This window comes from Pomacea canaliculata, linkage group LG5, assembly GCF_003073045.1.
Source record: "Pomacea canaliculata isolate SZHN2017 linkage group LG5, ASM307304v1, whole genome shotgun sequence".
NCBI classification, from domain to species: Eukaryota; Metazoa; Mollusca; class Gastropoda; order Architaenioglossa; family Ampullariidae; genus Pomacea; species Pomacea canaliculata.
Genome location: NC_037594.1, coordinates 29,435,756 through 29,459,573, shown reverse-complemented (window position 1 = coordinate 29,459,573; position 23,818 = coordinate 29,435,756). Strand labels below are relative to the sequence as shown.

General features: G+C 39.6%; 1 protein-coding gene across 1 annotated transcript in view; it reads right to left on the bottom strand.

The window, feature by feature from the left end:
- LOC112564804 (PDF receptor-like) overlaps nucleotides 1-23,818 on the bottom strand; it is a 72,789-nt gene that overhangs the window by 24,089 nt on the left and 24,882 nt on the right. Inside the window, exons 2-4 of the mRNA XM_025239877.1 lie at nucleotides 11,038-11,152; nucleotides 1,561-1,668; nucleotides 1,065-1,228 (exon numbers count right to left, since the gene is read on the bottom strand). Of these exons, the coding sequence (XP_025095662.1) occupies nucleotides 1,065-1,228; nucleotides 1,561-1,668; nucleotides 11,038-11,152 (387 nt within the window). The remainder of the gene's footprint in view (nucleotides 1-1,064; nucleotides 1,229-1,560; nucleotides 1,669-11,037; nucleotides 11,153-23,818) is intronic.

Below are 23,818 nucleotides of genomic sequence, written 5' to 3'. Positions count from 1 at the left end.
TGTCGGTAGACAACTTCAACAGCAGACTGTATAAAAGTGTGAGGACAAGGTTTATCTAGTAAACTTGTCTACTGGCAGTCACCTTCCCACACATCGTGTCCTGACAGGTTTAGATCATTCTAGCTCGTAGTAACCTCGCATACATCGTGCTACTGCCACAAACCCGTCCTTCCATCGCTGGTTTATTGCTCCCATGAAATCAAAGTGAGCATGCACGGGAAACTTGATTAAACCACCTAAAGGAGAATTATATAAACAAATCTACTTTCTAAGTAATGATTGGAAAACGCCGGAGTTGTTCAGTTTGTCGGAATACATATCCCATGATAATAATTGTTCATGTTCCTTCTCTGTTCCTCGCTTTGGGCACGAAATGAGAGTTCACTCTCGGTTCAACATGTCTATCACCATATGTACAATGCCTGCTGTTCTGCTGGAGTCCAATCGGAATCAATATTGCCTAAATAAAGAGAAGAATCGAATGTGAAGCCAAGTGTGCCAGTCTGGCATGGCCCGCGGGCCAGAAATGATGGGCCTCTAGTGGACTTTGTCAGGTCCAGATGGTCAAAACGATCTGAAAATACCGCATCATTCGGCGCAAAGCGGGACAGGAATGAAACACGAGAGAAATGACTACCGAGCCAGCAAAGCAAGTGCAATAACCTAGAATATGTGAAAATAGAGTAAGTTCCCTTTAGATTCATTACTGAGTGCGTCGTTACGGAATGAGATATTTTTCACAGAAATTTCCATAAATTTGTCAGCTGATGCAGTGAACTTTGGCTGAAGGGGGAACACACATAGACATCAACTTTCCCCTTCAATAGATGATCATCTGAAAATTCCATTTTAACAGTGATCACGTGACCCTTACCTCAGATTATCCTCCGTTACGATTACACTTCAGATATTTTAGAAAACCTACTTAAGTGAAGTTATCGCTCTTTACTACGCAAACATGTTTCTCGACAGAAGTGGACTTAAAAATATATGTTCAGGAAATCTTTTATTTTTATACTTTTACATTCTTCGTCTTCTTAATTTTCAAAGAAACAAATTCTTACCGCACTGTGTTCAGGTGTCTTGTTACTGAGGTATTTTGTGTAAAGCTCCCATGCCTCCTTCGTGTAACACCCCGAGTAGAAAGTGTAGCCATTGGGATTAGAGTAGTCTCCTGGTTCTCGTCCTTGCCATACGCCTTCAGGTCCACAATGCCGATAGGCGTATTCTAAATTAAAAGCAAAAGAAGATAAAAAAATAAAATGCCTCATAGCAATCGTCAATGAAGCACGAAAATAGGAGTGCAGAACCGAATTAAGAAAATTCTAAAAGAAATTAAAAGTTTACTTTCATTAAAAAATGAACAATTACTAGCTAAAAGTTAATTAAATAAAGGAGTTGAAGAACTGGAAATGTAGCGAAACATCACTAAGTGCTCCATGATTAGGCCCAAACAGTAATTACATGAAAGAAGAAAGCAACTACATTCTTTTTGTGTGTTGGGGGGGTCCCTCTCCCCGATGATTTCCCCTTCGCCTTCAAAGACAAATGAGAACTTACTACTGGGATCAAGTCCATTAAGCGCTGGGCAGGGGAGAGAAATCGTTGTGTTGGGGAGCGCGGCCGGCCAGCATAAGACTGTGTCCCAGGTGGCGTTGCAATAAAGAGCTGCAAGGAAAGGAAATTGGAAAACAGTGAGGAAAGAGTTAAAAATACTATGTTGATCCCTTAAGACCAGTCGACAAAAACCAAATCAGAATCAGCGAGTCATCCATTTGTTTACAATAATGTTTTAAGTCAACAAAATATCAACAACGGCACTAGAACAAAATAATTTCAATGGCTATAGAGACCAAGCAATTTAAACAGGCGAAAATCAAAGATTGAAATCTATAAAGATTAGTGTGGATATATATATATATAAGTACAAGAATAAAATCTTGGGAAACATCGGTGAAGAGAGCTGCATGCCAGTTGTTGACATGACTATCACAATATTGTTCTGTCTGGTCCAAAACTGGGGAAGGGCTTCTTGTTTCCTAAGTTTATGATGCTGTTAGAGTTTATTAGTGTTATATTGCGAGCTGGTGTTAGCCTGATGTGGACATGGCTGTCTTCCAATTTCATTTTGGCGGCAAGGTAGCTTAGCAGTTAAACTCCTGATAGCAACTGATGGGATAAGACCTTCTATACTGCATCTGGTGCAGGGAGATTTCCTCTTAATGCAAATTGCGATGAACAGAGTACAATTCAAAACAGCAGTATTGTCTCATGAGAAAAACATGCGCACTGAAATGTGCAAGAAAAGCATGAATAAATAAATGTTCCAATAGGCGTTGTCTACAGAATTCATCATTTAACTAACCCTGACTAACTGAATGGATGAACCTTAACCTCTCTTCACATCACCTACCCACACAAACACACCACCCCTATATATATATATAAAATATTTAACAATAGGGAACACCTACAGAGAATGGAAGAGAACAGCACAAACTATTTTCTCCATGCAAATTACTTGTGTAGGCAATTCTGATTTAGTCTGCTTTCCTCCACGACTACAAAGAAAAGTCTGGTGTCGGTTTTGTGAAAATTATTTCCACAGCTCAGACTCATTTGAAGGTTAGGAGGATGATGGCCATTGCCTTCTCCACTTCCGATACTCTTAGCTAACTGTCAAGGGGTAAGATGACTACAAATGTGTCTATAGGTTGCGTGGGTTGACTACAGATGGACCTGCTGACTACCTGTGGAATTGCTATCTGATGCGGACCCGTGAAATTAGTCGGAATCTGTGTAGTCCTCGTCCTCGATTGTGATTGGTTTTTGTCGCCTTTATTCTGCACCTCCACTTTCTGTTTCTTTAGACAGCTATCTATTTTTTTCACTATTCATATTTTCGGGGAAAGACATTATTTTATCTACTGTTTGTTGAATAAGCTCTGCTTGTTAGGTTGATTGTCACCGTTGAACATCACAGACATAGCAGGTAGACACCATCAGAATTTCTATTTTGATTTCTTGCTTTTAATGACATGTTAAAAGAAAACAAAATGTTGTAGCAGCCATCTTGTGTACCTAGGCACCCTATTAAAGTAGCTGATCGCTACTGTCTACTTCTGACAACTCGTCCGCTTGGCTTTATAGTTGTACAGAAAGCTTGGCAAGTCCTATTAACGACTAATTATCCATAGTAATGGTTGGCTGTCCCGCCTAATAACTAACACAGATTGACACTAAATACAATAAAAGGCTGTCTAAATGCTATAAATACTGTCTGAATGTTATAAATACTCTCTAAATGCTATAAATACTAGTGGCGCCAGTGGGTTTCGCTCCCCAGGCCCATGATCTTGTTTAAATGGAAAACACAGCCACCAGAAGCTCCTGCGACTTGGAACGACTGGCTGGCTGAACAAACCTACCTGTGTGTGGTGTTTGTGTTTATGTGCTTGTGTATGTGTTGAGTGTTTTTGTGTTTGTGCTTTGTGTGTTTATGTATGTTTTCTTGTGCTTTTATGTATTTTTTTGTATTTTTTATGTTTGTGTATGTGCCTGTTTTGAATTATAATGCTCTGCACTTTGTTGTGTTTAGAAATGTTCATTTCACATCAGTTTAGACTAAGAAGAGCGTACTGTTCAATTTTTCATTTCAGTTCATATTCTAGTTTATATTCAGTTCCAAATCCCAATCCATGTGGTCCATATCAACAATATAATATCAATATGAAACGACGGTTAAAGTTTATGGTGGCAAATATCGGCTACTTGCCAAGTACATCTACTAACTAGACGTGTGTTTGTTCTGCATAAAATATCAAACATTAATACACGGTTGCTTTACAAAAGAGCTTGGGTTACTAAGTTATTTGAAACTAACCCTATATCACCACAGATATTCTAATGAATGAACCATGTTAGGTAGGTGGATGTGTAACTTTTTGTTGCTCCTTGAGGTAGGTGATGAGTTATCTATAAAGCATATTTCACAATACCTGTCCATGCCTTCATTAACGGCAGGTGTGCTTTTTATCAAAGCTTTCTCAGAGGTTTAAATATCAAATGAACATTCCTCCCCATAACAAACATTTTCCTGCATTATTCCATGTCGTCAGTCAGTATTAGATGGATTTTAAAGAAAATTCAGGACAGATGTTGTTGCTGCAGATAGAAGAAGAACATTCCGAACGTTGAACGTTATGTCATGCTATCACAGACATTTTATTCCTTTATTTTTAGTTCTGAGCTTTTATCAACAGATTCGAGTTGCTGTCAGCCTCATCACCAGACCTGACCTTTCGGCACTTTTCATTTCTGTACGTCTTATATCCACACAAAGAGTCGAATTTTATACTCAATAAATGTGTTATATGCTGGAAAGATTCCAGACTCCCTCTTCATCCGACTTTCCTTTTTTCTTTTAATCTAGATAATTCTATCATATCTGGATGGAGTCACTTACTGCGTGCAGAAAATCATGACGAGACCTTTGAATGCTAAGGGTAGTTGGAGTAATGGCGATGTTGTCCGGGCACTATTCCTCTTTCCTTGCCCATCATAAACAAGGTCCATCTCAAAATTTTGCTTCTCATTAAGAGACCTTTCATGATGTCAGGTTCGCCTCCATGATGAGAGGCAACTCTGCTTTATCTGCTTTATTCCACGACTGACATGATTTACTTGCTTTCTCCTTCACAGACGTCGGCAGTTGAAGCAGTTACCGTGAGTAGATGATGATGATGATGATTGATGATTGGTGATTGATGATTGGTGATTGATGATGGATGATGGATGATGGATGATGATGATGATGATTTTTATACGCAACTGTACCAGTGACGGCTACGACAATGGCAATGATCGAGGTGGATGTGATGGAGGTTATATTGGTGGTTCTAAAACATGTTCTCGTTTTCGGTGTGTTCGATTGTTGCTTTTTCCCACAAAAAGTTCTGCAGATTTTTTTGCAATGTTGAAAGGATGTTAAAGAAGACATCTGTTGTGATCGTTCTGGGGATAATAAGCGCGGAAAACAAGATGTTATGTTTCCCTGGTCTGTCTGCTCTGGTCTGGCAAAGTGCAGACAGAAGTGAGGAAGAATTTTTACAGCCCTGTGATCAAAAGTAAATTTAAGGAAAAGTAGGTTTTGCTAACATATGTAGGCGAGCTGAAAGATAATAAAAACTGACTAGCCGAGATCGCAGGTAATTGTTTTAAGACCCAATCCTGCAGACAGATCATGGACGGAAAAGGAAGAGAGGAGACCTGTAACAGCCTCGTTTGAATAAAAAGGACTTGGTAGCTATTAGGGAAATTACACAAAGGCCAATGAAAGTACCAAAAAAAATTACGGGATTAAGCACTGAGGTCATGGAGAGTGTCATGTACTTTATTCATTTCTTATTTTGTTCTCTTTTCTCTCTGTTATATCCGAGCACTTTTAGCATCCTCTAGACACAAAATTTCAGAACAGATTCAGCAAAATATCCAAGATGTTTGCAAACCTGAAGCTTGAGAACAACTAGCAGTTGTTGTTCAGTGAAAATGAACCTCATTTAAATTGTAACTTTGTTTTGTAGCAGATGTTTGGAAACCGCTTCATAAAATTGTTGCTTTTATCATCTGAATGTAAAACCTACACTGACAATCCCAACAAATGATTGTGCACTTAGAGGATTTTGCAAATATGCTATACATTCGTACACATTGGAAATGCTTGTAGGCTCATATACAATGCGGACTTTAAGAGTTTTAAAACATCTGCCACGAGCGGTTAGTTTTTCTTTTAGAATGAAAATAAATTCGTAGCTGCCTAATAATTAATAAAATTTCTTGCTCTTAACCTTTAAAGTAGTAAAAATGTCAGGGAGACAACGAAAAGGTAACATTCAGATAAACAGACAATCAGACAGACCGAAAATATTAATCAGCGTATCTGGAAAGTTCTCATTTGTCTGACGTTCCTCTCATTTCCTGACCTTTGACCCCAGCAGGAGCATCATGTCTGTGACTAACTGGCAGAGGAAGGACAATAACACATTTTCGTTGTGGCTACCGTCAAGCCAGAGGCGGCAAAGGCTATAATGTTGTCCAGACCACTGTCCGTCACATTGTGCCTGGTCGATGTTTGTCTCAGACAGGTCACGCCCTCGGGACTAAGGGTGACAACTCTTATCTCACAGAGCTGGGATCTTGTCTTTTTATAAACAAAAATAGTTCCGCGTCAACTATTTTGCTGGTTGTTTTTCTCAAAGGAGTGTCACAAGCCACTTAAGATATCTACAACATAAAGGAAACCAAGACAAGCTGCTAGACCATGAAGACTCATTATTGTCAGTGTCCTCTATGTGATATGTTTATCTCCCTTTTTGAAAAAAAAGAAAGATTAAAATTAAGAACGAGAAGGCTTTGTAACAAATAACATGTACAGTCTAACCTTTACCCATTTTGTGATTTTTCTCCATCTATACACCATAGGCTGTTAAGGTGGTAGTTAATTATGTCAACAATTACCGCAGTGAACAGAAATACAGCAGTGTACTATTTAATGGTCTTCGCCAGAAAACAAATGAACTTGTACTCTATGACCCCTAAGAAAGGAGAAATGCAAAGGAAAATATTTGTTGACTTAAAATGCTCACCTATCGGCATCAACATGTTCCATTAATTACTATATCAATAAGTACCTTTCTCTACACTCATACAAAATGAAATTAAGCTATGTGCCAGCGACTTTCAGAATAAAATCCAGATTATTTTGCGGCAATGGGCTTTAGACACAAGTAACAAGAGAAGCCACTTTGAGTATTCCTGGGGAGTCAAATTATTCAAACTCATTCACGATCATGAAAGTCGTTGCTGGTGTCCAGAACTATCAACAAAGGAGACTCGGATACAACTTCTCCTGCAATTCGCGCCTGACTCGGACTAATGGGGTTTCCAGCTCCTTCCTCCTGATCGTCATTATTCATACATTATATATTTCATAATATCTAACAAGAATTAGTCGAAAAAAAATTCTGAAGAAAAAAGAGAGATCTGCATTGCACTTTAAGCATGAACGACATATCGGGGTGTGAACATGCACAGCATCAGTAGTACCCATAAGTACCCATGATGTGGCTTTAAGAAAGGTGGTGGAAGAAGGAGCCGCAAAATGACAGATTTATTTACTGGACATAATCATTTTTGGCATGATAGGCACAAGTCAGATTTTGTTCAGAGCTAACAGGGTTAGGAACCACACAAATTTGTTAAAACTTCGGTATTTATCCTCGTTATTTATACATCAGTAAAATATGGAAAAGACTCGGGCTTTAACCATGTCCAAGCATGTCTCATTGTCCATTATGTTTATGTTTATGCTGGCTTCGTAAAGTTTAAAGTATTCAACAAAAGAAAGTGCAGGAACCCTGTTTGCACCAGATCTCGAGGAAAGTTTGATGGAAAGAAATACTCAAATAAAAAAAATACCCGTTGACTTGAAATAACTTTTTGTATTGAAGTCGTGCAAAGACCAGACAACAAGGAAGTATTGGAAAGCTGACTACGTCTAAATCACTCGTAAAAAGTAATTAAATGGAAAGAGAAGTAAGAAAGGTGGGAAAGTAAGAGCAATTTTAGAACGCACAGAATAAATGGGAATGTGAGAACATGCACGTCTGATACCAAAAACGAAAAAAAATGTACAAGATCATGTTAGCAATCTTTGTCTTCCTTTCTTGAAAAAGAATCTTAAGAATACAAAATGAGTCTTTTGACTTGGGATGCAGATGTATGTCTGCCTGTGTGTTTATATATCCGGCCATGTGTGGGCGTCTCTCACCTCGTCTCTCCATCTTCTGTTCATGAATGAGTGTTCGTGCGTTTTCCAGAGCCAGTCTCTTCGTTTCATGTTCTTTTTACAGTAAGACATGCACACAGCGGATAGAAGAAATATCAGGAAAAGTAACTTTTGAGGCTTTGAGTATCATTTCATAATCAATATGGCTGCTCCAGGCTTTTTTAACTGGAATATGCGTCAACGGAAGACACGAAAGTCGTTTTAGACACGACACGAAGAGACGAATGAGAAACCTTAGAAGCATCAAACGAGAGAGGTACAGGGGATGGAGGGAGAGAAGGAGAATCCTTAGGGGGAAGAAAGTTCCAGAGGCTGTGACGTCCATAAAACATTGCCACCCCGCAAGTACCCATGATGCACCCCGCTAGTGGGCTTGTGGCTGGTCTAACCAATGTATCTTCTAGACAGTATTTTCATTCTACTTCCTTCATGTCTCTTTCTCTACTCTTATCTCCTTCTCTCACTTGTGGGCTTGTGGCTGGTTAAACCAATGGTGTATCTGCTAGACAGTATTTTCATTCTACTTCCTTCATATCTCTTTCTCTAATCTTATCTCCTTCTCTCACTATCTCTGCCTCGCTCCACTGTGCAACGACACCTCCAAGCTCTAGACAACTGGAAATTGGAGAACTGGCTTCCAGACAAGTGGAGAAGTTGGAGCTTCAAGGTTCGTTTATTCGCGAAACTCGAGCAGAATCATAGACATGTCTCCTGTTATTGAAATATTTTTGGCTGGTGCACTCTTCTTAATCATATTACAGGATGTGTTCCATGAGGACACTTGCATAAATTTACTCGGTATTCAAATTATCAAAATGAAGCCAGCGATATGCTGACAAGCAGACTGACAGACAAATGAAGCTCATTCATTTCATTTATGTGTTTCATAGTTTCTATTTTACATTTCTCCTTTTACTATTTAGCTATTAATTTATTTGTTAGTCTAGATGGTTGTCTGTTTTTTAATTTGATTTTCATTTCATTCGATTATTAATACTGTTCTTCCCTTCTTCAATTATGTTTTGCATTTGATAATGAGCTTCTTTATACCTTCCTAATTCATTCTCTATGAATCTTACTTCGTTATCAGAAGATGTGCGTGTGATGAATGTTGACCAGCTGCTATAAGGCAAAATGAATGCCAAGCAGAATCGCAAAATACCTTTTTGAAAATGTAACAAATGAATGCACTGTGGAAGTCCATAGTTCGCCATTCAAAGAATAAAAGCAGACCCTAAGTGCTTTCACAGATGATGCTGACGCCGGTGCCACGATCAAATAGCCATCGTGCTCAGATGGATGTCAGATCAGGTGCCACATCCGGTTTTAGGTCCTCAGAAGAGAGGATTGGAGAAAATTAAGCAGATCCTCAAAATAGTTTTAGCGTCGTATAAATTCAATAGATGCAATGACGCCTGAAATAAACTCTCCAGTCAAAAACATTTTATTTTTAATTTCAACAAACACAGCAATTAGATACTATTTGATCCTTCCATCTGAAACCTTTATAGTCTAATATTTTCTAAATTAACTATTTTGTTATGTAAACATCTTAAAAGTTTTCTGTCGTTATCGGAAAGTTTTAATTCCGTTCTCTCTCACTCCGGGTGGGAGAGGAGGCGATCCGTGGTGAAAACATCTATCACCAATACAATAGGGACTGGCTGGCCTGGGTTCATATCTCATCTCTACGAAGAGTTGTATTTTGCTACACAAAATAAATTGATAAATAAATTCGGAGCAGTTCCCAGTTACCAGCGTTTCGTGACCTGCGGCTCGGGGGCAAACTGATAGTTGATAGGCGGACATTTGCAACTACCAAAAAAAACTAATAAAATATTGACAAACATTGACAGACATTTTGATAAACAAAGATAAAAGGGGCAGTCATCCTATCAACACAAACTGAACATGTACTGCAATGTTCACATAAAATAAAAATTTTAAAGACTACGAAATATGAAAAGAAAGATGTAAATTTTAAAAGATAATGTTCAAAATTAGTATGAAGAGTAAGAGATTGTCGCAGTATAATACCTATGGTGATGGGATGATTGTCCTTTTTATCTAAGAACTGTTACACAATTATCTGTGAGAAGCCAGCTACACACCAGAGCTTCCCACACCATGAGAAGCTGTCGACCGCTCATGGCGATGAGGATTGAGTGTCTGTGCATCGTTTTGCTTGTAAATGTTTTTATGTCTCACCAAGGACCCGAAATAATGCGGAACATAGGCAGCCTTTGTGCTGTTTGCTACTATTTTCAGCTACAACACTTAACATCCATACATTACAAAAATGAACATAAAATGTGGCCTCTTTTATCTTCTGCCACATCGTCCTCCCTCGGTTCTTCTTTCATCCTGTTTCTTTCTTTGATATCTGTGGTCACAATGAGAATCAATGACACGGCCAAGGCATCATTTTTTCCATTGTCGTATTCAGGTTGTTCAGGCAGACATGACATGATAATATTTTCAATTCAACCCACTAGATTTTCTGAGAGTTTCATTCTTTTGAGCCTTTAAAACTGATTCTGTAGTGTCTCTGGAGGCTCACAAACGTGCTTCCAGACGTGATCGAGGGTTTTGTGTGTTCAAAGAAGGACACCTGAAGTAGTCTAAAAGGAAAACTAAACCTTTCTACTCAAGAATAAAGGCAACACCCACTGGAGCTTTTGCCTGCCGTCGTCAGCTGAATTCCGTTGTTTTGGGATCTGGGATCAAACGCATGCGCAGCAGCAATATCCGGCGTCTGACAACGCAGATACATCCCCCAGGAAACGCGTGGAGCATGAGATTAAAGAAGGATAACTTGCCACTGCATATTTTTCTCATATACCCAAACTTGAAAGACCCAAACTAAGACGCCCACCTGTTGAATTGAATGTGATTTAGTTTTATAAACATCTAGAACTCTTTAATGTAGAGAAAGATAACATTGGTAGCGTTCTAGGCCATAGAAACTAAAAGCGGTTGTCAAACCGATTTACGATTTTTACATATGCTGGGTCGTATGGTCGTAGGGACTGCAAACTGTAAGTGGTCTAACGTCTCTAGAGTCCATCCCTTTCCTTTCCCTTGACAAACAAGATCCCCATATGCTGGGTCGGCAGTAGGAACGACAACCCTGAAACCTTTGACTAAGGGAGAGAATGACTGTGGCACCCCTCCCACCTGCTCGTCCTTACCTGTTGGCAAAGTTGCACGTGGTCCGAGGCGAGAAATGCACTCCTCAGAGCTTGCCACAACCCACTTTTGCCTCATCGGAGTTTTGGAGTCCACGGAGAGTGTATTGTTACCTCCCTGGAACAGGTAATCAATCCCCTCATCAAGCAACAGTTTCTGATGTGGAAAGTAAAATCATTGTTGACATTAAAAATAATACAAAACTATTATTCAGTCTTTTACTAGGGTAAGGGAGGCTTTCACTCTGAAACATGATTAATAAATTTCAATCATTAAGAGTTCATCTAGAATGCTCTTTGATAGACAAACCTGTTTACCTCCCTTTGGATATGGCTCAGCAAAGAACTGAAACAAATCCCCAGCTGTCGCTGCATCATTAATTTTGACCAACATCTCACATTACGAGAATGAAAACAAATAATTAGATGTGACTAGGTGCAACTGAAACCTTATAGGCAGCTAGAAATAAAAATGTGAATGATGTAGGTGGTGTCATATTTTAATTTATTCCATTTGACATATTCTTTCTTCTCTCGTTTTTTTCTGGTGAATTGCTAATTACTTTTCTCTTCTGTAACACTTTTGTGTCACTTTACACACTATATTCAAAGGTTAATTTGATGACTATCTTCTCTTAGTTTTTTTTTCCAGAAACTAACCAGAAGGAGCAGCTTACTTCATTAAGCGCAGCTGGCAATGTAAACAAGTAATAGTTCAAGGCTAGATGGTTCTAAATTTACAATACCTGACATTTAATTATTTTGCATTTGATATTCTTACAAGGTTTATAGACGAAAGTAATTCTACTTAATATCGAGTTTTAACTTAATTTTCATCAGTATTCCTCTTATCCCCAGAAACCTATTTTATATTTTATTTATTCATTATGTCTGAAACAAAGTTGTGATCATTAAGTCAACATATTATTATTCCATGCTTTAGAAAATACCGATTATTCTGAATATTTATGTTGAAGTTTGTATTTTAAATACGTGAAGAATTACAGTTTCAGGTATATGTCTTTGTAAGTGTTTCTTGAGAAAAATCAAAACCAGAAAGTGTAGTGAGGGTAAAGGCAAAAAAGCTATATTGTCTTGTAATGAGCACACAGTCATTTTACATACATAAATATATACATACATGCATACATAATAGAGTACCATTGTCTTTTATGTCTGGGCGATATATAGTTCCAACTAAATTTTTAGTACAAAAACATTTCAGTGTTTAAATAGTGCATGCCAGTCTCGCCATATGTATGTGAAAGACAATATAAAAACGTGATTGCTTTATAAAGAATAGTTACAACGGAAATTATAGAAAATTATCGAAAGTTATTTTTATAAATTTCTTTTTAAAATTCTCTAAACGTTTGTTTCGGTGACAAAATACAAACGTTACATGTTTCATAAACTAAAACATGTGGAAGTAGTGAGCTGTAAGTGGTTCACGTGCCTATGGAATGTGGAAAGCAGAATGCTCCCCTCTGTTTTTGCGCACCATTGCTGGGTCAGGATGGACTTGGGGAGGTTTTCACCTACTCACACTAGCAAACCTCCGATCTGATGTCGAAGTTGATAACCACACAGCTCCAGTCCCTTTCCAGGTCCTTGAAACTGAGATGCAAATTTTCTTGCATTATTCACCTTTTTTATTTCAAACCTCAATTTTCTCTCCTAATTTTTGTTTTATCGCTTTAAGCTTTCTTCGTCATTTTCTCTTCACTTTTTTCTTCGATTCTTTTCTTTTTATTCTTTCTTTCGTTCTTTTATTCATCTTTTCTTTCTTTTTTGCATGCTTTTCTGTGTCTTATATCTCTCACATCGCCTGTCTTGCTGAAGCAGTCATGTGATTGACTGCATAAGCTACTAAAGTCCCCAGTTCCTAGTCTTATCATTACTTGATATGGAACTCAGACATACGAGCTGCCCAAACCAGCTCTATCTCCACAATCTTGTCTGTTGGAGTTTTGGTCCTTTTTATAGCTTTTATGCGCAGTAGTTTTTAACTCTTCAGAGACCTCTGTGCACTGACACAGGCGAACAAGGGTTTATCTAATGCTTCTGTTGATAATCATGGTTCTGTCAAATAAGGTTGCCACATGCCTGATATCTGTCTCCGACTCTAGAGCCAGCATCAGCTATTTAGTAAACAATTCCCAGGAGAAAAGGTGGTATTGTGCTTCAAATTTCCTTCCGCACGGGATTAGTGTTCACTCTTTCCTTTTTGCTTTAAGAAAATGTCAAAACTGTTAAATTTTAGAAGTGTGCAATTGAGTTTTGTGTGTCACTCTCTGAGCAATAATCTTTGAGTATTTGTCAGCCTCTGATCATCAAAGTCCCTCACACTGCACATGATAAGGTTGCCTGTTTACGCATGATAAACCTAATTCGTGGTGTGATGAATACAGGTTTGTCTGATACAGGGGTGCCCCACCTACGGTCTGCAAAGGTGCCACATCAGACCCGATCATTTTAACCAGATACAACATAATCTCATTCTCAACATCATGATTCTGGCAAAATCGCCATGTTATGGCCCGCGAGATTGTATATCATGTCCAGTGAGGCCCGCGGGCGACAAAAGGTTGGGCACCGCCTGGCGAGACTAGGGAGGCCCAACCTACGGCCCGCGGGCCACAGACAGCGAAGGTCTAATATAATAAACACAATTTATTTATGATGAGCCCGTGTCTACGGTTAGTGGACTGTGTTAGTGTTAAGGTGTGTCCACATATGCATGAGGTTACACGAAATAAACCTGTGTTTACACATTTTAGTATACATTCGGAGTCAGATACATATCCACGTGTAGATAAAGCTGTCAACATTGCGATGCAAGGTTGCTGTGTGTGCACTTCTGAAATCAGTGTCAGGTCGGGTATTTGAAGTTCACTCAAGAACAAGTGCCACACCCATCACTTTTGCCGAGTGTTGGCTTTTGCTGGGTGACGAGCACTTGGCTGGCACCACAGCCTGGCCCTGAACCACCCGAGCGACAGCCGCATGTAGACATCGATGATACACATGGTACGCCGATACATCTGCCTTGCTGCTACTATTCGCAGACATTTTATTTGTGTCAGTCAGTGCACAAGTTCAATACAGACGTCCTTCTTCTTCTCCTTTTACTCCTGTTGTTTCTTCTGTGTTTCCACTATTGCCGTAGGTCGTTCTGACACTGGAACTAAGTGCAGACACGTCACTTGAGTACACAGGGATGCTCCATAATATGTAACCTATATAACTTTCACTGTACAGAAGGGGAAATATATTTCACTAAATGCTGCAAGCATTTACCTCGAAACAAGATAATGAAGAAATGTAAACATCAGCTTGAAATAACGTTTGAAAAAATTCTTTGTAATAAACTAACAGATCCTTAAAATAATGAACTTTATTAAATAATCTGGTTTTTCGTCTTTTTTTTTTCCTCCACTTCATTTTTGTCTGTAAGTCATAGGAAAAATAAAAGCTACAATTTAGTTTTGCATTATTTTGCTAACCGGGATGAAATGTTGAAAGGCGAGGTGATTGGATGAAGATTGTGGATCCAAAATGTTTAAAGTTACTGGTATTCAAGCATCTTTTCCCCCGGCAGAATATACTGTATAATCTTTTAGTGCGTGCAGCTGTGACGACACTTAAACACAGGCTCGTCCTCCCGCCATGAACATTCAGGTTGCCCGCCTGAGATTGGACCCTCCCCAGTCCTTTCCACTCCCTTCATCGCCGCTGAGCTCTTTTCACCGCGCATCCTCCCGCTAATGACTTTAAGCATGGCCCCAGCAAGGGAGTGAAAAGCTGTGCCAGGAGAGGAAGCGAGCCTGCAGAGAGAAATAAAGACTCAATCCGCTGCTGAGTAACGAGCAGGAGAGACTGATTAAAGCAGAGCGCTGGCAACTCCAATGGAAGACAGATGGAAAGGAAGGCAGTCACGTGTTGTCTCCCCACAATATGGCGTCTGAGACGGTTTAACTGGGCGACATTTCCGTGTGCGGCAGAAAGGCCGATGGTGTTGCACAAGAAGCAGGGAATGTTGGAAGATGATGGCTGCCAGCGAAGGTGAGGAGGATGTAGGTTGCGGTGTGTCTATTGATTGTCTACCCACCTACCCGGAGTCACGCAAACCGCCACGACTGGGTGTTGGGCCTGTAAATTGTTAACACTCTTTGAGCTATATTTCCCTCAGTTTGGGTCGAGGTGGGTGGTTTGACCTTTAGCCTGAACTCACTGACATTCTCTTGTCCCCCATTATGTCTACTTTTCGCTGCAGTCTTCCCGATAACTTTATTGAAGAGAGGTGTTGAACTTTTGGAATAATCTGTTCTCCGCTTCTTGTTTTGCACCTTTGACCGAGTCCATGTCCTACTTAAGCAGACATTAAAAAGAGTTTTGTGGCTTGAAGGGACCATACAAGGTAAACTTTAGACAAGAACTAAGTATACCAAACGAGCAAGACAAAACCCTAATGAAAAAAGTCTAGAGATGTGAACATGAAGAACTGTCCACACTACACTGTTTTTCATACGGCGAACAAAGAAGGACGTGGAGCCACACTTCTGGTCAACTGCAGCTACACTGATTAAAAATGATAAAAAGATAGCAAGGCAGGGAATGTCAGACAGACAAAAAGAATGAATACAAACACACACATTAAAAAGAACAGTGAAGGTGGAGGGAAGAAACAGATTAAAAAATAAGTAATATAACACTAATGCGAAGAGAAATAAAAGACTTCTTTGTCTACCCAATCAATAATTTATTTCAAGTTTAGAGACTGATTCTCTAGAAAAAAATGACTGCATGCGTCATCAAACTGTCAGAAATAGTTTAAACTTGGTGAATGTTGTCTTTAAAACACAAACCTCAATCTCCTTACCAACACCACCAGCATAGACCCCACCTGTCCACGAATTTCAAGATTTCAGGATTGAAACATGATATTTTTCACACGATGTTCGTCACTAGTGAATGAACTAGGGTCAAATAATGAATGCAGATACAGTTCTCGTTGGTGATGGTGGGCGGGGAGGAGAGAGTCAGGGAGGTAATATTGAGAGCGTGCGTGCGCGTGTGCGTGCGTTCGTCTGCATCGCTATGTATGTGTCTGTACATGTTTACACTGTCTTTGTGTGTGTGTCTGTTTACATTGTCTTTATATATGTGTGTGTGTGAAATGTCGCACGTGTGAAAGGCCTGGAGACACCAGAAAGAAAAGTCTGGTAAAATCAGATGCAACAACATTATCTGAGATGAAGGCAGGCTGGCGAGAATCAACAAATTATTTATTCACGCTGTTGTATTCCTAAGTCGGAAAAGTCGATGAAGCCAGAGTCGTCCTCCGACAAACAACACCAACTGTCCACCACCTGTTGTAAATACGCCGCAAATAACAAACAACAAATAAGCAAATACATATCACTGGAAATAAACATTCATATCAAACCAAGAGTATATCATCATTTCATTATTGTTCATGTGACTGTCAGTCGGCATCAACTCTATCTCCATTTCGCAGGATGCTGCCTTGCATCTTCACTCCGCATCATTATATCCCGAGGGTCATCAAAGTCGATCACAACTACCTTGGTATCCAAAAATCCAATTTTCTAATGACTGTCGTGTTTGAACTGGTTTGCCTCCTCCCGTTAGTTGCCGGGGATCGTCCTTGACTTGTTTTTATTATTTCTGACATTGTGCAGACAAAGTAGAGGAGAGGAAGAGGAAGAAGATGAGAGAGAGAGTATGTGTATATGTGTATGTGTATGTGTATGTGTATGTGTATGTGTATGTGTATGTGTATGTGTATGTGTATGTGTACGTGTATGTGTATGTGTATGTGTATGTGTATGTGTATGTGTATGTACGTGTATGTGTATCACAACTTGTGTACCATGACATTTGTCATTATTTCCATCGGCTGTTATTGTAGTCTTTCCTTTGCTTATTATTCTATTTTTTCCTCCAACTCCTCATTATTAACACCATCGTCGTCAACAGCAGCAGAAATATCTTTGTTTACTCGTCAAATATCATGCAAGAAAATGTTTCTAAATTAAGTTTCAGTAAATAAACTACGTTGTCGGTATAGTCGGTATTGTCGAGGTTTCCCACATATTTGTGACAGATATTGTCACTTTATTACCTGGATGGTTTTTTTTTTTTAACGATTGTTATGATAATCGGCTCATGGTGTTAGTGTAAAGCTCATGTCGTGGCTACAGGTCGCGTGCGTGCAGGTTGTAATGAGCGGGGACAGCGGAGGATGTTTCTCCCTTCCTTGTCATTATTAAGGTCCATTCACACCCACAAATTCTAACGGCTGCCATCAAGATCAAGCATCAGAAATTAAAATTAATGAGGGAGGGGGTAATGTAAACATCTTGTTAGCAACTAGGGTCAAGTTAATTTTGCGTATTTATTATACACAGAAAAGAAGGAAGGAAAAAATTTTAAGGAGGCAGGCAGGCAAAAAAAAAAAAAAAAAGAAGAAAGAAAGAAAAAAGAAAATGAACAAAGCAATAAGCAAAGAAACAACGAAGTTTGTATCTAACATCAATGAACAAGTATCAGCAGGGAGAACTTGAAAATCATCATCATCATCTTCTTCATCATAGAATGAATGACCGAAATGTGATGGTTCATGAATGGACGCCTTATAACTGGGGCACAGGACCTGTTAGCAAGTAGAACACGAGTGTTGAGTTGATTAAAAACTCCCGAAATGGTGTCTGTCATTGTTGCAACTGATGATGATGAGGAGGAGGAGGATCTTTTAACTTTGTCCTATCTTAAACCCAGCTGTCCGTAAAAGGCGTAAATCATTTCCAAACACAGTAAACAAGACGATAAAGCAATGAGAGGGAGAGGCGGGGGCAAATGTCAAGGTCTGATTGTTTGTGTTGCTCTCACGCGAGGACAACAAGCGACACCGTCGGCTTGCCAGACTGCGACACTGCGTCCTTACACTGTCTCGTCAATCGAACTCGCTCTTCTATCCTTCCGCTTCCGTAAAGAAGTTCCTGGACCGAGAGACGCTTAGGCGTAGAGTGATGTGACCCCACCATGGGGGTCACAGTCGCGTTGTCAGCAGCAGAGGGTCAGATGCGCTCTCTGGGAAGGTTCCATTCAAAGGAAGCATGCGACGCCCGCGTTAATCTACGAAGTGTTCTTGTCTCCCCCTGATTAATGTGACCGCGGCCCCCAGGTGGCGCTAAGGGTTGAGCCTCGTCTTCGGTCATGAGTAACAGGAGACCGGTTACAATCACCAGAATATCACCTCCGCACGGCACGTGTCCATCTGCACTCCTCACTCTCAGTCCCATTGCTATTCATAAACTTGTCTGGAACCACCGCACCGACGCAAAGACAACAGGAAGCAGCACATCAAGGGACGATAAAAAAGGAGAAACAACTGGTATTGAACCAAGGTCGGTGTATATTAGTGTCGAGACTTTGGTCTTTCGGACACATCGCAGACAGACGAATGAGGGAAAGGAAACAGAAGAAAATAGAAAGATTGTCTTACTTCCCTGTTCAGCTCAGCAAACTTGTATCAGTATTGTCTTGTTTACAAACACTTTATCTGGAATAATTTTGTTTTTGTTTCTAGGCCATACAAAGGGACTAAGATATATCAAGAAGCTCTTGCGAGTGTCTGTTGTGATATGATTTCAATGAAGGATATTTACTTCTTTTTGCGACACCTCAAAGTCAATGAGCTCATTGATGAAATTCATTAGTAAAACATTTATGTTAGACCACATTGTATCTTTATAGAGTACTGTTTATTTTAAAATAACGAAGTCCTCTAGACATTTTTATCGATAACAGATACGAAAGACATCTTGTCTGTGCACCATTTACATGTTCATAAAATTCATTTTATTTGTCTTTAACTTCTGTTGTGTTACTCTGAATCAAAACCTTATATCAACACATTTATATGGTTCTTGAATTTTTACATGTCTTCACTTTTAAAGATGTCAAATGTTTCTTAAATAAATCAGTTTATAAAAGTGCTTAAAAAATCCAAAGAATCATTTTTAGAAACTTTCAGAAAGTAGCGCTACAAAGTTACTGCGAGAGTGAAGCCTTTTTAAAGGGATTCTAAATGCAAACTAAAACTGCTTAGAACGGCGTTAAGAGTAGGATACATTTGAATCTCGTCTATTTATATGTGTGTTCATGTGGAAAACGTTGAAGGTTTTTAGTAGAATGTTGTGTTTAATAAGAGAAATGACACGGGACTCTTTTTTTGCTTCCACAGAAGTCTCGTTCTAAAAGCCGTCACGTGACCCTATGACGTGTGGTTTCCATAGTGACAACCATGCCTCGAGAATGTGCTGCACCCGATTGCCACGAAAAGATGGAAAAGATTCAAAATTGTCTTTTCATCAGTTTCCGACAGACAGAGTCTTACAAGCCTTACACACAGAGTGCGTCATATAATAAAATGACGTCAAATCTTCGCAATGACCTCAGACACTTCCTCTGCGTGTGACGTCATTAGGAGACTGACGTCACAATAAGACTCTGACGTCACAAGATGACTCGTCTGCTTAATCATCTCTGTAAGCTATCGTGGTTACTCGGCGGAAGAACACAAAGGTCGATTTCACTGGATTTTTTCAATGTTTATAAACATCGGCAACCGAAACAGTGCTAATTAGTGGTAATTAAGTGAGAAACGAATCCTTTATTTCTCCTGTTTGCTCTCGTGCTCTGTAATTCTAACTAAATATAGTTTTGAAACGTTTTCGACCGTGTGTCGCCAGAGCCTTTCACAAGCTTCTGAGTATCAAATTTGCAGCATTTCGTGAAAAATCCGCATACTAAATATCAAAAAAACACAGCAAGATAATGAAGGTCTGAGGCTCATACCAACACAGAGTCTTCAGTATTCCACAACCAAAAGTAGGCTCTAAGAACCCTCAGACTTCACACTTACGGATTCTTGTGAATAAACAACTTCGTAACTTATAGTAGGTTCGATTTAATAAGGAAAACTTGTTGCATATGTTGTATTGTAACCAATCCTTATCCTTTCTGAATTTATTTATGTTTCATTTTGGAAGATTTGTTAAAGGGAAAACGATTGTTATACTCGACATCAACATCAATTACTTAAAAGACTATTTTTCAGACCGAGGGAAGTGGGGTGGAACATCGGTCTACTCCATCTTTCTCTGATTGATTCATAAACTTCTTTTTTTATTACCTCCCAGGTATCCCAGAGTTCGTTGAGTGAACTCTATTTTTTCCACTGGATTAGCTACTTACAGAACTTCACTTTTCTTTTTTATGTCATTTGTGATGTCGTTGTAGACGAAGCAGACATAAAATATCTTACGGTCGAGGACACAATTCTTCACACATCTACTACTACACGCACTTGATGACTGGTGTCTTGATTGTTGTCGATAGTTGAGCTCAGTCTATTAAGTTTTATTTCCGTAAGACTTTTTTGTGGAGATAATTTTGATTTATTATATAATATACACTAAGGTGACACTGTCTAGGCCTTTTTCTCAAGACTACTCGTCAAGAGAAAAATGTTTATGTTTCGGCGGTGTCTTTTTTTTCTTGATTTACAAGGAATTTGCAAGTAATTGTGAAAAGTGTAAGTTTTTTTTTATTTTTAGGTTCAACCGTCAAGTGAGATATAATCTATGCTCGTGCACCATAACTCACCTGTCACGAAAAATTGCTACTCCTCACAATCCAACACGTTGCTAGGAGACTTGACTCAAGTCACTGTGTGTTGAGGGCGGGTTGACCTTTGACCGCGATCCAACGTCCCAGGCGGTTCACATTTTACACTTCCAGACTGCGCCCCAGCGGCTGCAGGCTTGTCAAAAGGTCTTGACTTCTGCGAGGGGTACCTCACTCCTGCCTGGCTTCAGGGGATTTCACAGAAGTTATTCTCAGGAAAATCCAGATGTCGGCAAAGTGGAGAAACACAGACAAGTTCTTGACACCAAACTGCATCCAAAGTTTTCACAACTCGTTATACACTCCTATGGAGCATGCCCCGGCATTGGTTTACATCCGGTTTAATTAAGGTCTCTCAGAATAGAAAGTAAAAATAAAAATATAAAAAAAAATCCAGATTGTTCTTATTTTCTCGCCCTGTGGTGGCGCAGCTACTATTCCTTATGTGGCTCAGAAACAAAAGAGACCTTTGACCTTCTTACATGTTGACATCCAGACGCAATGTTTTGAGACACATCTGGTGCCAGATGATACACACGTACAGAACTTGTTATATTCCTCCGCTACAATCTTAGTGCTTGGTCTCTGTTATTATGAGGATCTGATGGTCGCCCTCCGCTGTACATTCACAGGAAAACTCGTCAAAACTCAGGTTCGCAAGAGCTCTCGGAGTTGAAAGTTTTAAAGTTCATTTCCCGCAGGAGATTCCGCCAAGAAAATGATTTTTTTTCAAGAAGATTCTTCTCACGCACGTTGCAGTGATGCTGTCATTCACATCTTGAAAAAAAACATCCAGGAGAGAGAGAAAAACATGCACAGCGGTAGTTTGGATGCTTGCTTCCACAATCCCTGGCATGAGCCGAGGGGACGTGTCCTCACACCGATGAGAAACTTAATTTTAATTATTTGCTTGGGGACTTTTTTCTTTGATACATAAACTGCTTTCTCTCCAGTCCACTGATGCTTCCAGTATTTCCGCTGTCGTAGAAATCCAGTCGTAAAAATAACTCTCTAAATTATTTTTGCTTTCTTCTTGACAAGTTCTCCCAATGTTATTTATATTATGTTGATCAAGAACTAATTTATTTCTAGACTTGCTGTTTAGCGTTTTCCTTTCCTCACATCTTAATGATTAGTTATCTATATTAAATTATTGTTTGATTACACCTTTCTCATCTGTCTTGTCTTCTTGATTTGTCCACCTTTAGAGTGTTTGCTGAATCCTTTTATAAATAAAATCACGCAGCATGAGTTCCCTCAACATTTCTTGTTTGTCTGTCTAGACACCTTTCTCCAACAATGTCTTAGGTTGGTAACCTGCGTTGTCATGTCTTCACAGCCTCAGATGTATCCGACGATCAGGTGAATGTTGTCTGGTCACGTGTCCTGGTGTTGGTATAGAGTATATCAGTCTGCCCTGGTGTCAACACAAGCAAGAGCTGAATGGTGTGGTCACGTGTCCTGGTGTTGGTATAGCTGTATATCAGTCTGCCCCGGTGTCAACACAAGAGCAGAATGCCAGTGTGGGAACCTGCTTGCCAGTGGTTGCAGCCTGCAATGTCTCACGTTCACAGGATGCAGCCCTCGCGCGCACGGCCGTGCACTCCAGTCGATTGTTGAGGTTCGATATTGTGAACTGAACTCCAGGCTGCATGAAGGGAGGAGTAGTGAATGCAACCAAAGGGTTGGGGATGCAGAAAGTGTAATATACCTATCAGACCATCAGCAAAGTATCCAGCAAAGAGGGAGACTATGAGAATCTGTGAGTCGTTGGCATCAAGAAGAGTTGATCGGGGAGTTGGCTGTTTGCAGGCAATGAAGCTCAGCTCCCAAGCCGCCCTATTTATCCGTTACTGGGTATTCCCTGGCACACAATCAATGTGTCTGATTTACAGATGAGTGTCGTTAGGCGATTTTTTCTGTCACCCCCACCTCATTCCTCCCTCTCTGTCTATCTATCTCACTATCGCAATACGAAAACGATGCTTCTTGGCAAAACTTATCCACTACAGCGGCTTGATGAAATGTTGTTTGGAGTTACTGTCTCGTTGCAAACAATTTAATCATCATGGTATGAGTTCAGTGGTTTTCTCTCCAACCTTGTATGTCTTCCATAACCTGTTCGCCAAACCAAGTGGTTTAGTCTCTGGCAACTGCGTCGTTTCACCTTTAATCGGTTGGGACTGGTGGGAGAGTAACCTTTCAGCCTAGCACATCATTTCCTGACACAAGAAAGCAATTACCTGTTCTGTTTACTGCTAAAAGAAACGGATTCACTCCTAAGATAGCCGGAGAGATTGGCTGAGGGGCGGACAGACTAGAGAAGGGAGACTGAACTTATTACAATTAAATAAGTAATTAAGATTTAATACTTAACCTTACTAACCTTTGCTTCAAATATACGGAGCCAAGCAAGAGACCTGAACAGGGAACGTTTTCAAAAGAAACGATCGTGAAAAATAAAAAAGACAATATTCTTCAGTCAAACATGTCAACGAGACATAATAATTTAAGCCCATTCGTAAAACAAAGTGTCCAGAACGCATGAGAGAATTCGAAAATAAATAAAATTGTCCTTTAAACCAAGTGGCTTCCCCTTGCGACGGAAAATAGTGTCCAGAAACAATGATTTATTCAAAAATCCGCTTTCGGGAACAAATGGTCCGTGTTCCGGAAGAATGACAAATAAGTGCCGGGAAAAATGGAATCACTAACCTTAAATATTCCTGTTTTGTGCAGAAGAAATACTCAAGCGCAGATAACTGCTCCACTAAGGCCCGACACCGATTGAAAGTTAGCCCCAGAATGTTTATATTTTTCAGTTACAATATCTACAAATCAGGAAGAAGACACAATTGTTTGTCTACAAACAATAAACCAGAACAGTCCCTGTCATCCGAGGTCATCACCGTAAAGGAGGTATAAAGGTTGCATTTATCAGATTGATGATTAATACTTTCACAATCTCATCAAATGTGAACGCACAATTTTGCCAGTAAAATAATATAAAATTTTATGTTTACACGATAAAGGAAGGTTTGCTCATTTTAAATGTCAATAGGCGTTA